Source organism: Oreochromis aureus, linkage group 19 (assembly GCF_013358895.1).
Source record: "Oreochromis aureus strain Israel breed Guangdong linkage group 19, ZZ_aureus, whole genome shotgun sequence".
Taxonomy (NCBI): Eukaryota; Metazoa; Chordata; class Actinopteri; order Cichliformes; family Cichlidae; genus Oreochromis; species Oreochromis aureus.
In genome coordinates, this window is record NC_052960.1 from 26,823,479 (window position 1) to 26,849,232 (window position 25,754).

At 39.3% G+C, this 25,754-nt stretch overlaps 1 protein-coding gene across 1 annotated transcript in view; it reads left to right on the top strand.

Moving 5' to 3' along the window:
- LOC116310777 (neuronal PAS domain-containing protein 3) overlaps positions 1-25,754 on the top strand; it is a 360,308-nt gene that overhangs the window by 100,689 nt on the left and 233,865 nt on the right. Inside the window, exon 4 of the mRNA XM_039603778.1 lies at positions 14,978-15,076. Coding sequence (XP_039459712.1) covers positions 14,978-15,076 — 99 coding nt within the window. The remainder of the gene's footprint in view (positions 1-14,977; positions 15,077-25,754) is intronic.

Consider the following 25,754-nt stretch of genomic DNA (forward strand, 5'->3'; position numbering starts at 1 on the left):
AGATCTGGAGGCCAGAGAAACCAGTGAAAAAGGGAAAGAAAAACTAAGAGAGAAACAAAAGAGGGGAAAAGAGAGAGTAATGTCTAGAGAGAAGAGAGAGAGAGAGAGGGAGATTGAGGTTGACAGACAATGCTGTGATCTGCGTCTGACTCGGCTGGATTTACTGGATCAGACAAGCACTAAACTCCTCTCTTTCTTTCTGCCTCTCTGTTTCTTTGTCACTCATTCTCTCACTCTCGCAGTCTTATGTACTTCGCCTAATAACCTTCCTAGAGTACGTGCCATGTTATCCAGAGATTATTACTTCAGAGGGGGAGGATATTCTGGGCTGATTTACTCTCAGTTAAAACACAAACTTTTGATGATCACATCGGAGACATCAGGTCCAGTTTGGCTTTCTTTGTTTGAAGTTAACATTAAGGAGCAATTCACACTATCAAGCTCAATGAATTTTAGACAACCCTCCCTCAGCCGTCTCATGAACAAAAAAGACCAGGAAAACTCCTGTTAGTCTGTCGCAACACTATCCGGCTTTCCTGCTGTGCCGCCATCAGCTACAAGCCCAGTGCTCCCTACTGAAAGGTTAAAAATTGTTTTCCTCATTCTCTGTCATAAATATACAGTTTGTTTATAACAACAGGAAAAGCGATACTCTTCTTCTTAATCTCTGCATCTCCTACAGAGTGGCTTTTGCCGACTTACCTTAACTGGTCGTGGCAGATGGCTGTCCCTCCCCAAGCCTGGTTCTGAGGTTTTTTCCTGTTAAAAGGGAGTTTTTCCTTCCCTGTGTCACCAAGTGCGTATTCATAGGGGGTCATCTGATTTTTAGGGTTAGTGTATTGTCTTTGCCTTACACTATAATGCTCCTTTACCCTTTAGCTGTTGTGATTTGTTAGTATATAAATAAAATCCAACTGAATTTAATCTTCTTATTAGTTACATAGTTAAAACATTTTTCTAAATAGAATACTAAATACTAGTTATTCTATCTTGTTTGTGGTTTTTGATCAGTGTCAGTAAATGTAGGATGTGTGGTTGTGCATACGCACATATGTGTGTTTGCAGGTTCCAGTCCGGGACAACACGAGCAAGCCTGGTGTCTCACTTTACGATATTTTAGTGGCACAAATGCACAGTTAAGCCACCGAGTCGCTGCTTCCTCTGGTGTCAGGGAAACACGGATCCATGCCATGCTAAAATTCAACAATAAAACACTTTACCAGAGGGTTAAGTGGTATGACGCACCTGTCAATGGTGAAGACACAAGCTCAGGATGAGACGAGGAAAAGGCAGCTAGCGCCCGGCAACAGAGAAGTTATCTAACAATCCTGAATATGGACCGTTACGCTAGCTAGCCTATATGAAGTTTGGGATATGCTCTGAAGCTAGAAGAGATGTATGACTAATATCTGTGATAATACCTAGTAGCACAAGCTACTTAAGGATGGGAGGTTCTGCCTGATGCAGTAGTTGCGATCACCAGCAAATCAGGATTGTCAGAATGAGATATATACTTGTGAGGAATGTGCAGCGAGGTGCATGTCATAGTCAGACATTGAAACGAATTCTAGGAATGAGAACCGATTAATGCACAGATTGTACGAAACACAATATACATTCTGGACATACACCGTTGCAGCACACTCCTATGTTGTTTGTGTTTTTTGATCAGCGCCAGCACACGTGGCAAGAGTTTGTGTGCTCGTGTGTGTGCGTCTGTGTCATCAGCAGGGATTCAGGCTGATCCTGTCTTACCTCGGAATGACTGTGGTGAAATCTGCTGGAAACTCTCTTTCTGTCTCTCCTTCATACACGCGCACATTCTCTTGTTTACTGTGTCCTGCTGGGATGTCTGGCGATACAGAGGTGAGAGAAAATAGAGATTCTCTGGTTTTCTTCTGCCTCCTGCCTCCATCCCTCCTTCCCTCCCTCTGTCTTCTCCTTCTTGTCCTCCTGTCAGTCTTCCAAACAAGCTGTCTTATCGAATGATCACAATTGTTGAAGCAGCTTACAAAACGGGCGTTATCGAAATGAGCAAACACAATTTGCACCTTCAAACCGCTCTGATGTAAACAGTTAGGCGATGACAATAAAAAAATAAAAAAATAAAAAGCAAGCAGCAACCTACAAATAATCATGTAAAATATGTCAGGCGTAAAGTTTTTACTCTACCAGATTTTTGTATTTTTACATTTGGTTATTGGCTTAAACCTGATGTGTAACAACACTCCTCTCTTCTCCTCCTGAATGTCAAAATAACCTTTTGCCCAGACATGAGGAGCGCTTGATTTCTCTTATCTTGCTGGTGACATGCCCACTCACGGGGCTGTTTAAGCACATGGCAAGACGCTTCGAACATCAAACGGACTTCGAGCAGCTCAAACTCACGGCTCCCTTCCAAAAACTTCCTCTGTCATCCTTCAGATAGAAAGACATGGGAGGACTGAAATGTCAGAAATTCTTTGCTGATGTCACAGCTTTAACTTGATTCAACTGGGAGGCCTGCTAGGAGACAGAATCTGAAGCTGACATCCGTCTCTTTACATTCATCTTTTTCTGCATCCTTTTATTGTAGAGAGGTGAATCTGAACTGAAAGCATCACAAATTTCAACTTTTTACAGAAATCATTCGTTCTCCGCAGTCAAATGTCTTTATGAACAACTATAACTATAAACCTATAACATTCAGCATTTAATCATTAGTTATTATTAATCTCTGGATCTCTTCCATAGTCTATCTATTGTCCTGTCTTCCCCCCCTCACCCCCAACCAGTCATGGTAGATGGCTGCCCCTCCCCCACCCCTGTGCAAAGCCTGGCACTGCCTGATGGTTCTCCCGGTTAAAAGGGAGTTTTTCTTTCCCACTGTCACCAAGTAACAATTGAGGGACATCTCATAGGGGGTTGTCTGATTGTTGGGGTCTCTTCTGTATCATTGTAGGGTCTTTATTGTCCAATATAAAGTGCTTTTAAGCGATTGATGTTATGATTTGGTGCTATATAAATAAAATAGAATTGAATACAAAGAATAATTGGTGACAATATTGCTTTATTTGAATAATAATAACAAAAACAGTAATAGATTATGTCAGAATTAATTTGAAATATGACCTTTTATGTTATTTAATAACTTTGAGCTTTAAGTCCATTGCTTTTCATCCAAATTTGTATTGATGAAATTCTCCCTGATGTGTTGTTGATCAAAGGTGGCCCCTTTACATCACGCTCTGAGGCTTTTCAATCAGACGGGTGCATCGGCGTCCACTTTGATCTTGTAAGATTATAGTTGCTGATGTAATCCTGACATGACAGGAAGTCAGGGTGAGAAATGGACCCAAGAGATAGTGTTGCTCAATCCCCAGGTGGTCAGCTCTGCACAAGTCTATCTCATCTGGGATGAGGAGATAATTTAATGCTGCCATGACAATGGCTGGTTTGTCATTGTGTGTGAGGTCAAGTTCACAAACGGGATTCCGAGTAATTGTTTGGAAATGGGATGGGGTTTTCTTTTTGCAAAAATTTGTTGTTTACGTGTGGGTATTTGTTGATAAAAGGAATGAGGCAGAGAGAGGGATAAAAATGAAAGACATAATGGAAATATGGAATAGAGTGTGATAGAGAAGACTGCATGATGGAGAGAGTATAGTTCATTGCGCTTTCATATACAGATTTATTGTGCTTGAGTGTATGTGCATAATTTGTACATGTACTGGGCAACCTGAGCTTGTGCTTTTTATGTTTGTGTGTGTGTGAGAGAGAGAGTCATGCTGCAGAGTGGTTCTACCTGTAAATGTCAGGCGGCTGTCCTCAGTGTTGACAGCTAAGAAATCAGTGGTAAATCAGGGCAGTAGCTCTGCTAAAGAGGTGATTAATAAACATGTCATCTTTATTTGGTGTGTGTTAGTTTGTGTGTGTCTGGCTATGTATGTGTGTGCGCCAACACCTTTAGACCTTTTTTGCTCTCAAACAGCTTGGGGGTGGGTGAGGGAAAGCTGAAGACATGACAGCAATGGGGTGGAATGTGTTAAAGGACAGGAAAGGTGAATAAATACAAATAAGAAATTACCACTGATTTGCAATCACAGTGTGGAAGTAGCCACTCTTGAAAAAATAAGAGCACCTTCTCTATGTTCTTTAATGAAGGGTTAGTTTTTTTCCTTCCTCCTCCACCTTTTTAAATTTGGGCAGCTCTTTTCATGGTTTGTATCTATTCATCTTATTAATTTGATTCTGATGAAATGCACGAGGTTTTTTCCATTGTTTAACATCAGCTCTGTCTGTCTGCATCTGAAATGCACAACACTATTGAAATTATGAAAAAATAAATAAAAAAAATCAGTGGAATAAGATTGAGGTGTACGGGGCTCGGGATGTCTCTTTTTCTATGTCATTGTTAAAATAAAAAGAGAGATGCTGAAGCTTCGCCCTTCATCACACTTAGCCCTGCGACTGTGCCACTCTCTAATGGAACTTCATCCATTTCAAATGACAGAATCCATTATGGTTGCATGCACCACTCTGCAGCGCATGCGTTGCATGCACTGGATTTATTTTTGTTATTTGCTGATCATGTGTGTAAACTCAGCTGCATTTATTCTCCCGCTGATGATTAACCAGTTGAAAAGCCTTGGGTGTAGTAGGTTTATGAGAAAACAGACGAATATATTTTAAAAGATTTCCAAGAGAAGAATAATTATGTTGCTGTCATGAACAACAGTGCTCTGAATATGCTGAACTTCATACTCTAGTCATGTAGTCATAATTAGGCCTAGTGGATGATAAAACTTTTCCCAAACTATAAAGAATATTTTGCCTACTATATCTTTTATATACTCTGAGCATATATTTTCTAAAAACAACATTTAAGGCATATTTTTCTTTCAGATACTCAAGTGTAAAGTATTGAAGAAAGATGAGCTGTTACTGAAATGGAGGTAAAAAAGAGACTGTTTTAAAGGTCAATTCACAATTTTTCCAACATTGTGAAATGACTCCTAGCACCTTAAAATATACTGTTTTGAAATTTTCTTGAGTCAGAGATTATAAAACAGATAAATGATGCAGGGTGCAAATGCTTGGTGCAACTTTGAAACTATGATCCCATGATACTGATGTTCAAAGTTGGTTATACCAAAAAATTATGATCAAAAATAAGATTTTGGCTTTAGATTGTAAAACTTGCATGGGTAAAACTGAAGTGATTTTAAATACAGCTCTGGTACATTTTTGAGGGGTTTATTAAATATACTAAATATTCATTAAAGATACTAAATTTGTAAAGTTGCACAAAAAAATCAGAAATTTTATATATATATTTTTATAATATTATATTATTATATTTAAGTGGTGAAGTTAAGACCAGATTAATGTCTTAATTACCTTGTAACAAAGCTTAAACTTTGTAAGGAGCGAAGAAGTGAATAAAGGAAGCACCAACAATTATGTTTCAGTGCTTAATGTGAAAGTGTTGTCAAACATCAAAGTCAGATTCTTTCTTTGGTTCATTAGCAATATGGTCTGCCTGTGTGGGTGCCACTACACAGTTTCATTTCAATCATGTAAACATCTTTAGGCTTTAAGTTTCACCGGGAGATAAATCAGTGAGTCATCTGCATATCAATGCAATATTCTTTTTAAACATAAAACCACAGGTCATCAAATACAAGGAAAAAAAGAGGACTGGACTAAGAATTAAGTCTCATGAAAGCTAACAGAGAAGAGTCTAAACCGGAGACAAGAAACCCATGGGACTCATGAGGGTGTAAAATGAGGTGGTGGGATCTTAAAGCACAAGAATGGCAGAATTCCCGAGTCAACAATTAAAAGAGTAACATGCAGACTCATTCTCCAAAGTAAAAAGCTGTTAAAGGAATCAGTCTGAAGTTAGAGGACTGTATGATCTAGGTATAAAAAAGGCTGAACGCTGTGTTTTTAGAGTCAGCTTCCAGATGCTATTGGAAGGATGCAATTAATACTAAACAAGACAGCTTGACTAAACAGTGTCACATAGGTCTTTAAATGAATCAAGTCCACTGGGAACTTTGTGAACATTGAGTGAAAGACTAGTATATTAGTATACTAATATAGATGTACATGGCAAAAGTGGTCAAAAGAAGGCAAAGAGTGCTACTGGCAGCAGAGCATGCCTCACAAAAAAAGGCAAGGGTTTATGGGTTTATACATGAGGAAAAACTTTTCAACTCTTTATTGCTGATAATAAACACACTATGTCAGCGGTATTGTACGTATTGTAAATGCTGGTTTGTTATATGATGAACCGAGAAGTGTGAGTGAATGGTAGCTTTAGACCTGTTCAGCTCTCCGCTGTGGTGGGAGGCCGACATGTCAAGAAGAACAGATAGAGATGTGTGTTGTTGTGGTGGAGTGCAGGTGCAAGTCTGCCACCGGGGGTTCAATTTACACACTGTTTGTGCACCTGCGTGCCAGCGTGTGCATCTGCATGTGTGATATTTGCATGTGAATCTTTGTGAGGACAAATTATGTTTCAAGGTTAAGAGCGAGGACATTATAAAAAGGCCATTTCTCACTCAAAGGATCATTTGAGACTGTTTTAACACCTCATGTGTCCGTACATGTGTATCTCTGTGGATTAACCGTCTGTGCGTGTATGCCTACACGTGTCACCCTCTATAAACTGAGCAGAAAATAAACCTTGATATAAAGAGAGAGCACGTCAGCGACTTCTTATATCTGATCATAGCACTTATCATTTGTTTTATCCTCCTAGAATTTGGATGGTTAGTCAAAGCTGTCACTTTTTGAAGCTCCAGTACAAACTTTAGCTCAATGCAGGTAACAGCTGATCTGAGGGGGAAAGAAACTACAAGCTCAAATTACATTTTTTAGATGTGTGAAACAGAGTAGAGGTTTCTGGCATAACTTCTCTACATCCAAGGTGAATGGAGAAGAGCATAAAGTCTGAATCAGTTAAAGCTCCAGCAACACTTGCATAAGGATAACTTTATTGTTTGACACATCATTTACACATTGTATGGCAATTTATTCACTAATTTCCTTAATTTGACAAAATTAGATCCACAGCAAAGAACATTTCAGTAACACCAGCTAACAGCAGCAAAAACCTCAGTGCTTGCCAAGAAGTTCAGGATATCCTCAGCAGCTAACTTCAGTATTACCATCATTGGTCAGAATTGAGCTTCACAGACTCATCAGCCCATTTGATTCTGTGAAGGTCCCTTTCAAACACTCTTTACTGCCTCCTCAAGAGGCTTCACCCCTGGGATTTTGACAGCTGAGGTAACCAGTGTACTCAGAGCCTACACTTACTAAATATGAACGCTAACCTTTGGAGGTTATGCAGGGTTAAAAGTAATAATACAAAAAAATATTTCATTGACATATATCTATGTTTTTATACCCAAACAGAGACAGGCCATTACAGGGATACACAGAACAGCTAGCTGTGGCTCGAAAAGGTCTTTATAATGATAACAGTGGAAGGGGAGCTGTTACTGTTCTCCTTATTTGCTCCCATACTGTTCCAGTGGTGGATCAAACATGGGAAGAATTTCAAATAATGATATCCGAGTTTGTACAAATAATCTCAGCAGGCTTCAGACTGTCCCAAACATTGGATTTCAAACAGCTTTTGTTTTCAAATCATGCCCCTCTGTTATATCAATGAGAGTGGAATCACTTATGTTGTCATGTCAGGACACATCTCGGGGTATGTGCACACATGCACTGCACACCTACTCATATGATGATTACAAGGAGGAGCCACTCAGAAGCAGGTTGACCTAAAATGACATTTGTTTTATTTTTTGGCTGCACCAAGGCCCAGTTTAAAATTACAATAAGATTTTTTTTCAACTGAAATCATGGAGCACTTTAGCAGAGTCCCAGAAAAAAGTCAGTACCGGCAGCTGGAGTGCAACAGTTCTCCTTTGAAGAAAACATATCTTACACTCAGCCTGAAACACAGAGTTTGGGAAGGGATTTAGTTTAGGAGTCCAAACCTCCTTCAGCTTAACTGCTGTACTGAAGCATGACTGACTGACTAAACCTGGACCAAAACATTCGAACCAGCTAGGGAGAAAGTGTGTGTCTGTTCATGATATTGTGTGTCATATGTGTGTTTATAGTCTCTTTGTGTGTGTATATATTCCAAAAAGGGGCAGATTTGACCCTGGCCTGGAAGTGTTTAAACATTCTCGTACCAAACAGAGAGGTTACAGTGTGTAAGCAGGAGTGTGTGTGTGTGTCTGTGGTGTCTCTGTGATTTTTATACATTTTTTATTTCATGTGTATTTGTGTGTGGTGACGCCACTGCTCGCTAAACTGACACATTTTCAATCACATGGTTTATTCCGAGGAAATTGTTGAAAAAGAGGGAAAAGGGCAGATTTCTGCGGCTCTGCGGGCTACAATAGGACAAGCCAGGATTATTTTTTTTCACTTTGTGCGTGTGTGTACGCGCACAAATGTGTGTGTATGTGTGTGCATTCGCAGACAATGCCCTGGTAGCCAATTTGTAATATATAGTCGGCCTTGAAAAATGGCCCAGATCTCCCCTTCGCTGTCTGCAATTTAGCTCTGCCGGCACCCAGCAATACCCATTGTACTGCCTCCCACCACTGCCATTTTGGCCTGATGGAGTGTGTGTCTGTACCTCGCGTGTGCGAGAGTGTGTTTGTTTACTTGCTTATGTGCATCTCAGTGTGCATTTACCCATGAGTCTGTCTTTGTGTGTGCGTGCACCGGTGTGCGCGAGCCAGCAACTGTGTTTATACTCAGGTTATTGAATTTCTGCTTGTGCATGTCGGTGTGTGACACTATGCAAGTGCACGTCTCTGTGAGGTGCTGCGCCATTAGTGTGTGCCTAAAGTTGTACTGGTTATTTAATGCGTACGCATATAGTTGATTTTCTGTGCTCGTGTTTGATGCAGCGCGGTTACTCCGTCTACTTTCCAAAATGACAGCAAGACACCTGAAGGCAACATTCTGGACTGAATGGATAAAAAAAAGAGAGAAAAGTGAGAGAGAAGGGAAGGATGGAGTGATATGCAACAATTTAGGTAAAGAAAAAAAGAAAGACTGGAATAAGATTTTTAAGGATGTAAGAAAGAGGCCACTGTGTTAAGATGGGCATAAAGACGTGCATGTAAAAGCAGGTTAGCTGGGCACAAGGACGAGGCTCAGAAGAAAAAAACGTAGCACAGGAATATCCGGAGAAAAAGATGGAAATAAGAAGGTCTAAAAGGTGACTTCATAGATGTAAGTTTGACTGCAAAAAATTGTTCCTGAATTGAAAGAGGGATGTGGACAGTAAAACATGTAAGATTGGGGAAGTTGTAAGAGAGAGTAATGGGAAACAAAGGATTGGCTTGATTGTTTGAATGGAGAGTAAAGATAAAATGATATGAAAAAAAAGGATGAAAGAAAGATTTAAGGATATAAAATGAAGGTGAGCAGCAAAAATAGAAAAGTGAGGATTATGCATGTCCCGAGATGTTGCCTGTAACACCTAACCCAACTCAAATGTACCGAGTCGATCATGAGTGTTCTTCCTCCCAACTCCTATACTGGACTAGAAATGGTGGCACACTGTCCTCTCACATATTTGTTAATGAATTAACAAAGCAATTTTTATTTAGTCAGCTGTCAGTGATGAAGGCAATATATAGTGAACATGGTGGTAATGACAGTACACGGGTACCAAACCCAAGTCCAGCTGCACTGTGTTCAGCGGTACATAGTAATTGGTTGTGCATCCGGCACATAGTCTAATGTGAATATACCCTAAGCTGAATCTGTCAACTGTATATTGTATATTGAAGGAGGAGCAAAAGCAGGAGTATTTATGTAAAGAATACCTGACTGAGACTTTTTTAAGGCGCTGTTAGGATTCCTGATGACTTTGACGTGTTTGTGTGTTGGCTCATTTGGCAGCACCTCTTTTAAGGGTCTTGGTGTACCACCAAAAAAGGCCTACACTATTTTGTATACTAATTACAGGGGAAACATTCATTAATATTCATTAGGTAAGTCTTTGTTAACACATTTAAGAAAAAAAGTTTAAGCTTATAAAATAATTCATAAAGTGAAGTGTTTCCTTGAAACTCTGATAAAAATTCCCAAGTTCGATTTTTCTTGACTTTGAAGTATTACATTATGCAGTAAATTTCACCCACTCAGCAGTATCATGCACAAATTCATTTCCACCTTATTTACACTGATTGTACCTGTTAAATAAAGTCAGTGCATTTTCTCAAAACTCTTTTTTCCCTTCAAAACTCACATACAGTGCAGACACTCCCAGTCCCTTAATCTCACATAAAAAACATGGAAAGGATCCCCCTCCCCCCTTTTTTTGCATCATTTTCATCATGCGTAATAAACTCTTCCTTTGTCTTCGGTTAACAGAAGCACCACAGCCCGGTTTTTGTTAGCCCGATACATGGCTGATATCGTGTAGAAATCTCATTGTTAATAATCTACTATTCTATTTTAATGCAAACCTTTCCTTATCACAACTTAAACCCAACTACAGTGGAGGGAAAGTGAAACAATAAAAATAATGGGATTCAAAACTTGGTTTTCTGAGTGATCTGATTTATACCGCCAATAACCAACCTTTCTCAATATCTCGACTTTGTAACAGTTTTGAACATGAGACAGCCCATATGCTACTCCATATGTCACTCGGTGTCTAATATTACCACAGCTGGTGTGGTGCTGACGCCAAACAACACCTCATGTGTATCTCTGACATTCCAGTGTCTGGGACAAAATGTCAGCATTTGGACAGCCTGGGAATTGTATGGTGTGAGAGATATTATAAACAATTAACAATCTTGCTAAAACTTTCAAAATGTAAAAAAAAAAAAAAAGAAAGAAGGACTAAGGGTTACTTTTGTTGAAGAAATAAGAGAAAAAGTTCATTTTTTTGGCAGATGTATGTCAATTTGTTGATGATTGGCTACACTCTCTGGATTGTACCAGCTGATGAAATAATATAACAGGAAGTGTAAGCTTATTCTACATTCACTTGTAGCTACAGTACCAGACTGAATTGTTATTGGTGGGTCTGAAAACCAGTCACGTGTAGTTGTTGTTTTATCTGGGATTACGTTCAGTCTGAAAACATTGTGCAACTTTTTACTATGATTTTCTGAGTTGAGCAATATTGTTCACTGAAACCGTGCAGGTAGGACGACGGCATCACTCGAGTAAAAGTATCTGTGAAAAAAAGCTTTTCAGTCTGGTCTTCTGATTGGGTCCAAACCAGAAAGTGCTACAGTGATAACAAAAACACAAAACAAAGGATATATGTTTTCTGATTCTTATTCATGGAATTGATGAACAAATTCTTGATCATTATTAGCATTGAATGTCACATATGCTTCTAGCTGGCTACTCTCTTATCACCTTTTAAATTGGCCATATAGACAAACACATATTTTCAAAGCCTTGTAAGTCAAAAGCGTGCAAAAAAGACATGCAAGTGAAATAAAACGCATACTTTGTCTAAAGCAAGTCAATAGTGACTTTTCATTTAGTTGTGGTATGTAATTACATTTTGTCTTTCTTCAGCCATTGGTCCTTAACTGCTCAACTGCAGTCTGGTGTTGAGCACATGAAGCAGGTTTATTACGTTGTTTGATGAAAAGACTGGAAACAAAAAAGAGTATATTTATCAAAATTAGGAGCTAAAAGACGCTAAAAGACTCTGCAGCATTCCAGACCTCCATCACTTGTAGTTCAATACAAGCATCACTTGTATTGAACTACAAGTGATGCATTTACATTATTAAGAACCATTTGATTCCCTGCTTGTATAATGATATTGATGAGATCAGAGTCAATGACCTTGACAAGTGAAAACTCCAAAGAAATTGATGGACTCAGTGCCACCGAGATAAATGTTTACAGGTTTTAAGAATATCCATCAAGCAAAGGCAATCACAAGGACAACTGAGTAAAGCAGCTTTTCATTTACCCTAAGAGATTTGGAGCAGGCAGATGTCATATTTTACTCCTGTTGTTTTTAATATATAATGTGAGTCATGACACAACACATTGCTCAAAACTCCTAGAATCTTCTCGTGACCGTTACATGGACTGGAACTTAACATAGTAGTCTCTGTGCCGAGTCAGACTCTGTGTCTCTTGAAACCTGCTTAAAGCCTGCCGTATAATCAGCAAAGTACACCGACCGCAGTGACAGAACAAACCTGCTTTTCTTCTTGCAGATGACAGCGCTCTTCTTATCTTTTATTGTTTTGTTTTTTCCCCTTCCCCCACAACAGAAGCGATCTGTTTCCTAGTCATGCATCGAGAGATCAAATCTAAAAGTAATACAATCTCTGGACTTACATCGCAGTCGTTTAATTTGAAAACCAACTCTCGCTGCCTTCTCCGGTAGCTTTAAACTGAAATAAGTTATGCCGGCGGTGCCCTCGCTTCACCCTCTGACAAGAACAATAGCGGCCGGCTCGCCTCAGAAAACTGTGTTTTACAATAATACTTGTCCACAAAGCAAGACCGACAATGTCAATGGTTTTATGGTGCGCTACACAGTGCAGCTAATGTTCTCCTGCAAGCCAGCATCGCTTCACTGCTTCTCCCTCTCGCTCTCTCCTCCTCCTTCCTGTGTCTTCCAGCGTCTCTCTCCCTCTTTCTGCCTCCTGTTTTTTTTCCTTCTCTCTTTTATTCTCCTTGGCTCTCCCTCGCTCCCTTTCTCAGTATGAAAAATCCATTCCGGCATGGGTTTTGACAGCCTGTCTTTGGTGGGTGTGTAAAATTCAAATAATTCACTGTTCATAGACAGTCACTTTGGGGCTGCTTTGTATTTTGTATTTGACTCCGGTGTCACTTTGCCTGCCCGTTGAGTCCCAATCGGCAACGTTTAGCTTTTCAAAAAGAAAATATATAAATAAATCAAATCTGCCACCAAACTGCAGGTTAGTTTTTTGGGTTTTTTTTTGACTATTTCAAAGGGTGGCAAGTTTTAGGCGACCAGTCGTGGTGGCAGATACATCTTGAAATACATCTGAAATAAGCGATTATATTCTAAGCAAACAAAAGAGTGTTAAATATGTGTTAAATATGTGTTAAATACGCCACATTGTTTTGTGGCATATTTAATGCCCCCTTGAATGTAAGTGCTTACACTTGAGTGTGATTTAAAAAGCTTTGGCCGTCATACTTTTTTTTCAACCTTTGTCATCCACCTTTGTTTTGTCTCCCCTTAATTAGCATGGCTTCTTGCAGAGGGTACATGATGTTAACACTTGCAGAAAGACTGTAAGTAATTTCCCTGTGTGGCAGTTAGATTTTGGGGATTTTATTTAGAAAATATTTGCACACCTCTAAAAGGTTGAATTACCCACTCTGGGTCAAAGATGAGTTGGTGGCCCAAGTGGAATAGTTTAAGTATCTGTGGTTCTTGTTCACAAGTGAGAGCAGCGGGGGATTGACAGGCAGATTGAGGAGGGTTAGTCATGACACACAAGAAAGTCTGTGGTTCTGTGTTTGCCTCTGCGAACTGGTCCCAGATAAGCAGCAGAAAATGGATGGCTGGACGGATCTTTGCACATTATATAGTGAAATACGAGCATTAATAAGTTGTGCCTTTTTTAAGTAGATCCTAAAAATCCGGTTTATGTCACTGACACACAGGAAGCAGTTTGATCACATGTCAAACTTTCAAACCAGGAACAAACTTGATGAAACACGTGTAAGACGAGGAAGTAACGCAGCTTCACTGTGGAGCTAGCTAAGCTAGCTAAGCTCAAATGCATGAAAAGTGGAGAAGTAGCAGCAGAAGGAGATAAAAAAAGAATAAAAAAGACGGGTAAATAAATGAAGAATTAAACAGTTTGCCTGCCTCCAGTTCTTCATGCAACAAAGTAAAAACAGACTGACTGCATCTGTTGACTCAGTGAGTCGCTCTTCCAATGCCTGAAAGAAGAAGCTACAAAAACCCCAAAGTGACTCGTGTTAAGTAAAGTTTGTAGATAAACTTATACTGTATTATTAAACATCCTACTGAAAGAGTAAAGTACATTAATTTACTATCCTGTGCTGATGCTGGATTGTTTGTGACCGTTAAATAACAGAGTAGTAAGTCATCATCCTAATCCGTGATTCCTTGCCAGTACGGTAATGTTTTTGCAGCAACTTTGATGGTCACCAACTTATCGTTAACTTGTTTTGGAAACATGGAACATCTGTTATGGAAATTTTGTTTTCCTGTTAGCCAGTACTGCATGTATAAGTGTGCAGCCTACATTTATTGCTTTCTGAGATGTCTATTCTTTCATAGGTAAATATTGTGCCTTTAAGTACTAAACTTATTATTTGGGGGGACAAATAATAAGTTGACATAGTATATTTAATATATGCACTATATATCATTTATAGCAAACTTTTTCATATGGGTGCTGATAGCATTTGTGGTCCTGAGGATGCTGAGCGTGCTACCCCCAGTCCACACAGATATTGCCATATTACATCACATCCGCAGCACCCTCTACGCTAAAGATATGCTCAGAGCTATCACAGCTGCCTGTTTATGGGTAATTAAACAAAGTATTTGGATTCTTCTTCTTATTTTCATATAGACTTGAGACTTTATGAGGTTGATCAGAAGGTCCACAGTTTGTTTTCCACTGAGCTAGAAATGCCCAATCTTTCATTATTTTTTCACATGAACTGCCAAATTATCATTTACCTACTGCTTATCTGCAGAATATATTTTGCATCTAATTCCCTGATTTTCCATGACATTAGCACTGTGCTTTGTATGGTTATTTTTTCTTTGGTTCCTATGCTCTGTTCCTACTTTCTTGTCTTTGTTCACTTTATTTTCCTGTTTTCTCCCTCTTATTCTTCATTTAAGTCTTATTTTTACTCCCACTTCTTCTTCTTCTCCTTTTTTCATGTGGCTGTCGTTAAAGAACCTCGTAACGTTTTTTTGTGTGTTTCGCAGTGACCCCTACTGGGAGCGGCCAGCTAATGCAGGCAGCTGCTCCGCCGCCCGGCCCAAGACCCTTCACCTGGCCGGCCAGCAGCATACCTCTTCACCATGGTAACGTTTGTGTGTGCTCCTTGTAGCAGTAGCAGTAGTAAAACCAATAGTATAACTTCCCTGTGTGTGTGTGTGTGTGTGTGTGTGTGTGTGTGTGTGTGTGTGCACGCGTGCGTGTGTCATCGACAAAGAGTGGTATGAATGGATTGCCAAACCTTTTTTACTGTTGTTTTATTGTTGTTGGTTCATATACAGATTTGTCTCAGTAGCATTAAAAGAAGGGGATGTAAGTTCGTTTTTATGCATTGCCATTAAGTTTCCAGCTGATTTTCTAAGACGTTAAAGACGTAAGGATCACCAATTCAACTTGTTCGATTCTATTTCATTCCAGGATAGGCCTTAAAATGGAACGACTTCCAGCACTGATGTGACTGGTTCTTTGGAAGATATTTTTGCTTTGATTCACTTATGCTGGCACCCAACTCAATTTCTGGCATCAGGGATCCTCTGGCCTCATTTTACCTGATGTATTATGTTGCATAGGAATAACCCTGATGAATTCCATGCAGAGAGTTATACATATTGTCATTTTGGAAAAACTGAGTAGCTGCATCTGGTTGGGCATTGGTTGCATCACTGCTGTAAAGAACTGCTACCTCTAGAGAAAAGTTGAACTGATTTCCCAAAACTACTTCTTTGCTGAAGCCAGGTAATTAATCCAAAGTATCACCCAGGGTTAATGTTCTGCACCCAAAAATTGCATTTCATTCAGTCATTTTCTGGGAATTGTACATCTATTTTCCACAGGTCAGCAACAAAGAATTCACTATGCTATCAAATCTTATTTTGAACTAAGACTTAAAAAAGGGAAAAAATGAACAAAGCACCATAACATCCAAAGTGAATGTGAGCCTTCTGCTCCACCATCTCCAATTTGCCTGAAAGTTTCATGGTTCAAAGTTTGGGTAGAGATGTTTGGGCATATATTTACATATATCTTAAAAATATCTGCTTATCCGGGGCCGGTTCACAGTTCAGCAGCCTAAGCAGAGCAGCCCAGACCTCCCTCTCCCCGGGGCCTCCTTCTGGTGGGACATGCCCAGAACACCTCACCCAGGAGGCACCCAGGAGGCATCCTTGTCAGATGCCGGAACCACCTCAACTGGCTCCTTTCAATGTGGAGGAGCAGCGGCTCTACTCTGAGCCCCTCCCATATGGCTGAACTCCTCACTGTATCTCTAAGGGAGAGGCTAGCCACCCTTCGGAGCAAGCCCATTTCTGCCCCCCTGCATCCGCAATCTCGTTTTTTCGGTTACTACCCACAGCTCGTGACCATAGGCGAGGGTAGGGACGTAGATCCACCGGTAAATCGAGAGCTTTGCTTTTACACTAAGTAAACAAACCTCACACTGCAAAAGAGAACAAGTGAGAAATTCTGAATGGTTTAATTTCACAATAATGAAAACTAAATCATGTATAATACCATAATGTGACATTCTTTGGCACAAAAATGAAAAACAAAACTGCTATTTAACCTTTTATGCTGGATTGAGCAAATATAAGTTCAGTGACAAAAAACAAAAATATTAGTACACAGTTTTTCAGATGGGTTTTCAGATGGCATGCAAATTATAACTGCAAAATAACGAACTTTGTTAAATATATAACAATTTTTCCTTTTTGAGACCTACTCTACCTTCCATTTTTAAAACCTACTGGAAGTCTTGTAATGCAGATTAAGAGACCTCCAGGGCAGTAGGATAGTAGTGGAATAGGTCGCTAAAATAAAACTACGCATATATATTTAGCAAAACTATTTTAACAGTTATAATTAGGATACCATCTGGAAACTTCAGAATGTATTTTGTCTTAAGTTTCAAATAGACTATCTACTGTAGTTTTTGTTGTTGTTCCACAATTTGTTATATATCATTAATTAACAATGACAGTTGAAAGAATATAGCCTTTTCTTCATTTTTCTGTCTAAGAAAAATATATATAATATATATAATAAAGTATTCCACATGCTCTATTTGAATTATTGTGAAATTCAACTATATATCATTTAGATATTGTCACTATTTAGCTTTTGTAATGTGACATTTTTCATTAGTATGTGCTTAAATATGAAGCTTTGCAGGATGACTTGAAAGCCAAAAGTCAGACATTTTTTGATGTGTCTGTAGCCAAATGACAGATTCTGACTGATTTTGATGTTAAGAAATATCAGTGAAAATTTCAGGCTTTTATCTTTAATAGTTTTTGAGATATCCGTGTTCAAACATTACCTCAAATGTCAAAAGTGCCAAAAATCATACTGGGAGTGGGTCAACAGACCACTTAAAAATATATATATGTGTTGAAAAGTATATGATATATGAAGCTACAATTTCACAGCAATTAGCTATGGACCTTAACATTTTCAGGCAACTGGCTGGGCAGAAAATGTTCTATAAAATGACCCTAAAGTCAACACAGAAGAGACAGAACAGTTTCATTAATGTCATTACTCCTGCAATGCATCAGTTTGAGTTGGTGTTTGTGTTATGTTGGCATCATACCTTCATACTCATCTTGTAAAAAGTATCAAAGATTATAATCTATATGTAGATTTGCATCTTTTGAAGTCCTTTGATTTTAGATGCAAACTACCTGTTTTTGTTTTTATGACCTCAACTTTGCAATGACATTCCAGCTGTTTCTGGTTTTCCTGGTTCTGTTTTAACCAGATAATGTTCATTTAAAAAAGCCAACTGAAGCCAGTGTAGAAGTGTCTTAAACTGGCATTTTTTTTCTAATAACTTGCTCAGATAAACCTGATTGTATAGAAGTCAGGGAGAAAACAAATCTTACAGGCTTCACTTTTGTGTGAACTAAGACGTCAGTAAACACTTTCCTGATGGGATTATGGTCTAAATCACTAGTTTCAAGCCTTATTTAATATAGCATGACACTGATTTTTTTAAGTTACAGCCCTCTTAGAGTTAAAAAGGAGTGTAACAGCCCAATGCTTCAGGTTGTATTGACAAGGACTGTCAATCACTACCATATGAGCATACAGCGGTCCTCTGTTTCGTCTTACTTGACACACACTCCACTAAAGCTCTGAGATGGTAATGGTTCAAGGTGGTCAACTAAAAGCTTCAAGACAGGACTTCACTAATTGGTGGTTCCCAAATTGCTGCTTTTATATAAACTGCTTTAAAAAGCTGTCTATATATGTGAGTATGACTGTCAAAGCTCAGTCTGATTATCCTCGTGTCTTTGTGTACTGCCATAAAATTGCATTATTCTTTTTCGATAGTTCATCCTCTCCACCCTTCCCTCTTCTACCGTCTTTGTAAGTGAGCAGTGAGAAGAAGGGGATTTGACACCAGGAAGTGAACTGAGGCCTGGTGCATTGTGTCTCGAGTTCTGTGTATTATTGTGTGCGTGCGAGTGGTGGATTACAGTACTGGAGAATAAAGGGGGGATTTGTGTCGGAGTCAGGCAGAGAGCTGAAAGGAGACGGCAGTTAATAGCTCATTATAGGATGGGCTTAACACCATGTAGGGCTTCTAGAAACACCAAAAGTTCAGCTTGACAGTAAATGAAAAATTTAAACTACTCTGTGCATTTCAGGCAGTTATAAAATGAGATGTTTTTATTTATACATAACCCAACATCAGGATTTTACTAAATGCGCAAACTGTTAAAAGTAGGAGAACGAAAGGGGTGTAAAAAATGTGTCTATTTGACTTTGGTTCTTGTCTATTAATTTGTGTATGAATGTGTATATGTCTGCTGAGCTTGTGTGTATGTGCTTTTTTAATCTTAAATGCACGTGTGCTTGCGTGTGTCTAGAAGGTGAAATTGAGATAAATGGTGTAGGAGCTGGGTGGCCCTTGATATACACTCCACCTGTCTTCTCTGCTTACAGCTGTATTCATGCGGTTGTGTGTATGTGTGGCAAGATACTACCATACAAGGTTTGTTTGGTGCAGTCACTTTAATTATGTGTATGTGGGAATGCGTATTTGTTTAATGTGCACACCTCTGCTTGAGGTAGCTTACTCGTGAGGTTGTGTACGTGCGCTGCTGTTGCATGTGTTTGTTTTAACTGCGTGCATGTTTGGGTGTGGAAATAAGCAGAGTGGTTGTAAACTAAAAGAGACAGGTGTACCGGGGAGAGTATGTGCATTGCAGCCATTCTCACTTTTCCTCTCTTAGAAACATACACACATACACGCACACACACACACCAGGGAGATGGTATTCAAAAGATATAAAGAGAGTGTGTAAATGAGGAGAGAGAATATGGGTTTTCAGTGTTGTGAGACAATAAAAATGAGGAGAAACTGGAAGGACAGACCGGTAGTTTGGCTGAATTCTGGTCCGGTAAACCATCGGGAGGATGAAGCCACGTCAAGCTACTTGGCTGAGTCTGTCATCCCAGGAAATATAACAGCAACAGTACCCAAAACAGCATATGATGGCAACAATCTCCCTAATGAAATGCATCTCTTGCCTGTTGGGTATACTTGTCTGTGTTCACCACCTCCTGTCGACTCCTGCTATTCATAAATGTGCCACAGTATTCATTCAGAAGCACATTGCTTATGAATGTAATCCAGCCAGCAACTGTGTTTCACCTGGGTGAGTTATAAAATGACAAGTGTACACTCTTTCTTGTTTCCTGCTGGCTTTCTTTGTTGTTATGCCGTACTGGGGGATTTTGAAATCCCAAAAGTATGATTTTAAATACTGAAAAAAAACCTCCAAACCCATCACTGTATTAATCTATAACAGACCACTGTTATGTTTAGGTTTTTTACTGCAGTGTGTGCCCTCTGGCAGTTTGTACTGGTGGAACATGAAGATGGTAAATAGTAACTAGTGAACAGTTTCAGTTTTTTGAATGTAGTTTGTTTTCCTTTGATAAAGGTGAGCCAGGCAGCATGTTGGAATCTATTGTAGAAGGTAGGGATGTTTCTAATTCATACCTTCAGCAGTTTGAATATTGGATTGACGAAACAGTCCAAAAGCAAGAAAAACAAAGAGAAAAAGTAACAATGTGGTACCGGCAGTGTATTCCTTGTAATGATGTCTACAGCCCACATAGCTGTACTGAATAGAGTTATGCATTAATTGGATCCTGTGATTACATGCAAGACTATTCGTACACAACCAATATACAGTAGAGCCATTCATTTTCTGTACCATCTACATCTGGCTGATTTTGCAAGATCTGTTCCACTCTTTACCTTGCCCATTTACAACATCCATTAGGAAGGGCACCACAGTCCAGAGTATGGCAGCTAGCTGTCAAACACATCAGTGATTGAGGACATTTAATAATTAGTTTTATAAAGACTACTAAAACCTACTGGTCATCTAGTTGAAGGACTGATGAGCTCACGCCACAGCGAGCCATCTATTGCCTGCCCCTTCCACTTGAATTCAAAAAGATCACTATTCATTTTCCTGTTGCTGATTAGAATTGAATCAAATTTAATCACAGTGATGACCTAATGGGTCTTCACCCAAACTGTGCTCAAAGTCAAGGTCACACTCGTTGCTTTAGTTGTGATGGATCACGAGTGGGATGAACTAAGTCGATGCCGTTCTGGCTCACCTATGCAGAATATTCATAAGAAATGTATGGGCGGTATGAAGAAGGTAGATACTGCAGTGAAGATAAGAACAGAAAATGGAAAAAGTAGAGGCAACGTAAACATACATGGTGAGCATGATTGAAAGGGAATGTATGACAGAACCAGGCAGATTCAGATAGAGAGATTCAAGCTGTTGCAGGTGTGCCGCTCCGCCCCTGCTCTGTCCTTCAAAATGACAGCTCTAAAAACACATAAATCCTCCTTCGCCTCCTCCTCTCTTGTGTGTTATCCCCCTAAATTTTATTCTCCCTCTTCCTTGAATCCTTTTCTCCATTCTTCATCTTCTGCCACTTCACATTCTTGCTTTCCTCTCTCTCTCTTGGACCTTTTCTCCTCTCAGTCTTCTCTCCTGTGTGTGCTTTCCTGTTGTATGTTCATTTATTCTTCCTCCTGTGTCTTTTCCACACCTCTTTTTCTGTTTTCTCTTTCTCTCCTTTTTTCTTTCTTTTCTTCTTCCACATTTGTTCATGTTCTCTCTCACATCCTCTATGACACCCAGTTTTTCTTTTTCTCCTTGTCCGGCTGTTATTTTCTTATTTTCCCACTTCACTTTCCTATCAGCTGTCGAGCTTGTTCAGTGCCGTACCATTTTCCTATTTCTGTACTCCTCATTTTTCCTTCTTTCTGTCCATTTTTCCTTTTTTGTCTTTCTGCTTCAAAACATTATAAATTATATTTCCCCTTCCTTTCTTTTTTTTGTTACTTTTGGAATTAAATGTTTTATATTTTCAGGTTTAGTTTTAATTTTTCACTCCTTTCTTTGTTCTCTTAGGTCATTTATTTTCTTTTTCTGTGTTTTTCTCCTTTTTTTTTGTTAATTATTCCCAAGCACAAACTTTCTTTCCATACTTTCTTTTCAGATGTTTCTTTTACACATCTTTTTTAAAGCCTTTTCTTCTCATATTTCCTTTGTCTACCTCTTTTTTCCTTTTCTTGTTTCTTCCTCCTTCACTTCCTTTCTTTCTCCCCTCCATGTCTTCATCCCCTCCTCTATCACTTCCTTTTCACAGCTTTCTTCCTTCTTTTATCGCTTTTTCTCCATCACTTCCCTCCTTCTTTCCTTCCTTCCTTCCTTCCTTCCTTCCTTCCATGCGACAAGTTCACCTTGTTTCCTAGTCTGTGTCTGAGCAGTTGTGTGACGTGTTCTGATGTTAGTTGGGGGTTTTTTTCACTCCCATGTCGCATGAGTCAACTCCTGGCGTGTCGCTGACTTTGTTCAACTGCCTCTCTTTGATGCCACTCTTTCTCTCACCTTGCCTTTCTTTTCTAACCTACTTTCTCCTTCGATTTTTTCCCTCACTTCCCTGAGAACACAATATAGATTCTTCTCCTCTCCATCTCTGTCTTTTTTATTTCGACGAGAGCAACCCAAATTCAATAATTTAACTCTTTCTTCTTTGTCTTTTATTTTTTATATATTTTATCATCTACCTGTGTCTTTGTCTGGCAGGAAACATGTTAATAATGGATTGTATAGATTTAGACATGGGAAAAGGGTGTGTGCGTGTGTGTGTGTGTGAGAGAGAGAGAGAGAGAGCGAGTGAGCAAGAGCAGAGATCTTTTGAAGTCATGATGTGATGTTTGTAGTCCAAAAGCATTGATCTTGAGACCCATCTGTCTGATTGCCACTGAAATCAACAGTCAGAATGCTTGATGAGGTTTGTTTGAAATGAATCAGCAGGATGAGTTTTAGCTAATATTGCCTGAGACCTTGTTTACCGTAAAGAAATCAAACGGAGATAGTAAACATTTAGAAACCTTGGCTCTGGGTTGCAGTTATCAGTTCTTTTTGGGAAGCTTATTAAAAATAATTTCCATTCTTGCTATATTTGTATTTATGCAAGTCTAGACCAGCCTTATTTGACCTGTTAGTACTTGTTTAAGATGAAACTCAGATTTCAGATGTTGAGAGAAACTTTGAGGTAAAAAAAACAACTTCTTCAGTTTAGGCTTCAAGCTTTGCCAGCGTTGCTTTAACTGAGGAGTATAAGATGATGTGACTCAGTACTGTGGGTTGTATCCACTCAAAATATAATTTTCCTCTTTTTTAACAGCACTTCTGATGCACTGATAGAAGAAATACAGAAATAATAATATTACAAGATGCATTCAAGAAGCCTCTGAAGTGCATAAATGTCTTCAACCCAGAATGCTCTGCAAACCCCTCATTTCTTCATATATTGCTATAAAACAGAGTTTGTAAAATTCTGAAAAGGTTAAAATTCAGTATTTGGTTTGACCACCTTTGTTTTCTTCAAATTAGTCTGAACTAGGCAAGTGTTGTTGTAATTTTTTTTAATAGTCTGCAAGGACTTGAAAGACTATCCAAAGCTCCTGTTTGGATGTTGGGTGTCTTTCCTTCCATTCTCTGTCAGGTTGATCCCACACTGCTTAAATAATGTTAAGGGCCAGGCTCTGGCAAGGCAAATCCATGATGGTGGCATTACACATTACACAATCTTATTACTGCACTATTACTGGAAGTGTGTCTGGGATCATTGTCATGCCAAAACCTGAAGCCACTACCAATCAGACGCTTTCCGATATTGCACGGTGGATTGAAATCTGACGTTTCTTTCTTTATGATTCCAATAGATTTGATAGGATCCTAACACCACTGGCTCAAATGTTATACAGATGGCCGCAGACACCCACTGGTGTACCTCTCTCATAACCTCCTCCGTACATATTGATGACAATTTGACCTCCAAGACCTGTTTTCTTTGATTTTTGGTCCAGTTCTTATGTAATTCGGCATGTCACTGGCTTGTCTCCCTGTATCTCTTAAGAATGACTTCCTGACAGCGACCTTTCCATTGAGACCGTTTCCGATGACGTTCCGACCAACAGAAGACGGATCAGCTGAAGGGCCAGATGCAGCTTTCAGGTCATGTGTCTGGTCTTTGCTGGATTGTTTTTTTCTGTTTCTTAAGGTCATGACTTTTGGAAACTGTTCATCTGCTGTAGATGGGTTTTCAGACCTTTCACTTCTTTTGTCCTCCACTTGTCCTGCTCTGCAGGCCATGCTGAGATTGGGCAAGGTTTTGGCTAAGAGCTCCTTGTTGGAGCAAAAATACTGTTTTATGCCTGTCAAAGTTTGTTATTGGCATATTTTAGTTCATCCCTTGACTTGGGTAACTTTTTAATGCATAAACGGCTTAAATAATAATAAAAAAAAAGGGCATCTGAAAATGATCAGGTATAAGGGCTTGACTGAAAATGAAAGACAATCTGAAACCCAGGAGGACTGTTGCTTAAGACCACTTAAAACAAATTCCAAGAAAGTCTGGCTCCTTAAAAGCAAAATATAAAGAACTGAAGATTGACTTTTGTACATTAAATCTCTTGTCTTTGAATCACAGCTATGCAAGGCATCTTATAATAATATGCTTCCCTGTTCTAGTGTTTGTATTACCTTTCCTGTGGAATATCAGTTTGTATCTGCCGTAGCAGTGGAGTGCAGTATTTACACAGCACCACAATCTAACCTACCCATCCATTTTGATTACTGGCAGCTTCACTTTTACAAAGCAGTTATTGTCACCACTGGGCTTACACTGTACCTGGAGGATAACACCACAAAGCAGCATGCAGATAAACATCTGAACTCTTTATTTGGCCTCTTTAGACTCTCAAACACATGTGAGCCTGTCAGCGAGCATCACTCTTTATTTCCACAAATCCCTCAGTCCTCTCGCACAGGCCTCAGCGTGAACAGTCGGTAGCTCATCTTTGACATGTGATGTACCGGAGAGGCAACGCCTGATGTGACTTTGTCCCAAAGCACTCTGAGAAAAACTGCTGAAAATGACGTCTTTTTTAAGATTTTTGACAAACGTTCAATAGCATCTCGGCTCCTTTCTCCCCATCTCTTTTTCTCACAAGAACTCCCTCCTCTCCTCATCTATCCGTCTTCATAACAGCAAATCCCTCACCTCATTGGACAGCTACCCACCTGTGGCGCCCGCAAAGAATCGCTCAAATCTCGAGCAAACAAGCCAGCATTCTTTTTCACACTACATCTATTTACTTTCGCTTATTCTGGGGCTTTTGTTTACAGTGAAAAGATTTGACTTTCACCCTGTCTTCACCTGCCTGCGCTGAGCCGCTGCTCGCTGTTGCCCGCGGCACTATTTCAGCATCGCACAGGCTTGTTACTGCAGCGAGGTTTCCCCCAGAGAAAGAAGGAGCACTAGAGAGACGCCGCGCACATGAAGAAAACCTGCTGTTTTGCTCCATTAAAGTGCCTATAGGTGTGTTTTAAACTGTTTAAGGAGAGGAGGGAGTATCCTCACTGCTTTTTTTTGTTGTTGCTGTATATAGTTACTTCAGTTGTATTAATGTTGAGACAGTGAGAGCCAAAGGAACTAAGACTCCTAGGATATTTTTTTCCCTTACCCAAAAAACAGATTCACTCTCTGTTACTTTAAGAAATAACTCATCAGTCATGCCCACTGTTCATGCACCTATCAGTGTTATTTGAGGTGCTTTTGGAGACACATATATTTGAATTCTTGCAGTTTTTAAAGGATCTGAATTCACTTTCTCTCTAATCTAATTTAAATTCCACAGAACAGAATCCATACAACAGACCTGTTGAGCTGAAGTGTAGTTTAGCATAATTCCACATTAAATATGTACGTTCTGCTTGTTTGTTTTACAAATGAGAGTAGTCTATGGTGTTGCCGTTGTTAAATTTAACCTAACATAGCATACAAAAACCAGCCTGCTGTTCACCTTGATGTGCTGCGCTTTCTTCAGAGGAGGAGAGTTTATTTCCAGTGCTTTTCTGTGTTTGTGGCTTTTGGAAATGGAAAAAAACCCACAATGAGATGGAGCATCTTTTCCTTTCTTTTATGGTGTTGTGCTGCTAGTCGCAATATTAAATGTACCTAAAGACTGCTGAGCTGAGAGCTGATGCATCAGGCAGATGATATGTTTTTAGTAAGCATTCTTTGGTCTGTTAATTAGTATATTTGTATGACTTAATTCTCTTGGTTGATCGTTAACAGTGGGATATCATGTTGTACAGCTTGCTGAATAGACACCATAAAATCTCTATTAGCTGTGTGAATTCTAACTTT